Source organism: Etheostoma cragini, chromosome 8 (genome assembly GCF_013103735.1).
Source record: "Etheostoma cragini isolate CJK2018 chromosome 8, CSU_Ecrag_1.0, whole genome shotgun sequence".
NCBI lineage: Eukaryota > Metazoa > Chordata > Actinopteri > Perciformes > Percidae > Etheostoma > Etheostoma cragini.
In genome coordinates this window covers 885,186-886,640 of record NC_048414.1, presented here as the reverse complement: position 1 = coordinate 886,640, position 1,455 = coordinate 885,186, and the positions used below count along the sequence as shown (strand labels likewise).

Genomic DNA, 1,455 nt, shown 5'->3' with positions numbered 1-1,455 from the left:
GATGTTTTTACAGTGTGTTCAGGGGACAGGCAGCTAGCAGATAGTGAGGAGATGTTTGCTGTATGTGACAACAAATGTAGCCTAAAACACGTGACATTGCATAGAGCAACTTTAAAGAGATTGACGCACAAGTATAGACTTCACTACATACTTATTTGTGGCCACTAATTAGTATTTTGTGCATACATTATACCTAAATTGTGGCCACAATTTATTTATTGATTAAATAAAGTTCAGAGCCGACACCAACCTATAACAGCTCGCCCAATCATCAGGAGACGGCAAACACGAGGGAATCAGTGAGGAGAGGAAGAGAGAGGGATGAGATGGTGGGAAACACAGTATACGGATTTGTGGCGAGATATTAGTATTTTTTGTGCACATTACACCTATATCGTGGCAAAAATGTATTAATTTTCCCCACATGTCATGTCTGGGGCTCTGTAAAAAAGTGTAGCATCATGGTTGTTTATTTAGGACTCTCCAGGGTAACTAACAGGTCTGGTCTCCTGCAGTGCCTCGGTGGGCGGTCTACGCCATCTTCGTGGCCGGAGGTCTGCTGATCATCATCTGCTGTCTGTGTGTCTGCGTCAAGTGCTGCTGCAAAGGGAAGAAGAAGAAGAAGCAGCAGCAGAAGGAGAAAGTCAATCTGAAGGGAGTGGACGGAAAAACCACCACAGCTCTGGTGAGTGCCGGCGCCCTCTGGAGGGCTCAGCTGCTGGAACCAGTAGAACCGGGTACATGTACTCCAGTACTGAGCTAAAGTACAGATGTTGAGGTACTTGTACTTTACTGGAGTCTTTTTCTTTTCATGCCACTTTCTACTTCTACTCCGCTAAATCTCAGAGAGAAATGGTAAACTTTTTACTCCACTTTTCATCTGACAGCTTTAGTTACTAGTTACTTTAGTTATTAATTACTTTAGTTTACACATTACTGCAAAAAAACACATGAAGTTTATAAAATCGGATGTTTATTATGAATGAAACTAGTCAACAATACAGCAAACTACAGCTGAGACGATGAGACTAGACAACACACAACTGGTTGGACAGAGAAAGAAAGAAAGAAAGAAAGAAAGAAGGAAATAGAGACAGAAAGAGAGAAAGGTGACTATTTTCCTCCTTTTTCTTTACTTTTAATACTTTAACTACATTTTCCTGACGTACAGACTTTTAATGGAGTAACATTTTTAATGCAGGACTATAACTTGTAGCAGAGTATTTTTTACAGTGTGGTGTTGGTACTTTTACTGAAGTAAAGGATTTAAATACTTCTTCCCCCCCGCTGGGGACTGTTAACCTGTCGCCGGGCCGATACTGATTCAAATATCAGGGTCAATGGGACCGGTCCAACAAGTCCTCCAAACCATATGACGATAAGGGGTGGTTTGTGTTTCTCAAATGGTGGTACGTGACCCCCTAGGGGTACTGTGGAGGACTGCGGGGGGTACGT

At 42.3% G+C, this 1,455-nt stretch overlaps 1 protein-coding gene across 1 annotated transcript in view; it reads left to right on the top strand.

Moving 5' to 3' along the window:
* LOC117949769 (synaptotagmin-2-like) overlaps nucleotides 1-868 on the top strand; it is a 1,924-nt gene extending 1,056 nt beyond the window's left edge. Inside the window, exon 2 of the mRNA XM_034880310.1 lies at nucleotides 516-868. Coding sequence (XP_034736201.1) covers nucleotides 516-763 — 248 coding nt within the window. The 3' untranslated portion in view covers nucleotides 764-868. The remainder of the gene's footprint in view (nucleotides 1-515) is intronic.
* The last annotated feature ends 587 nt before the right edge of the window (nucleotides 869-1,455 follow it).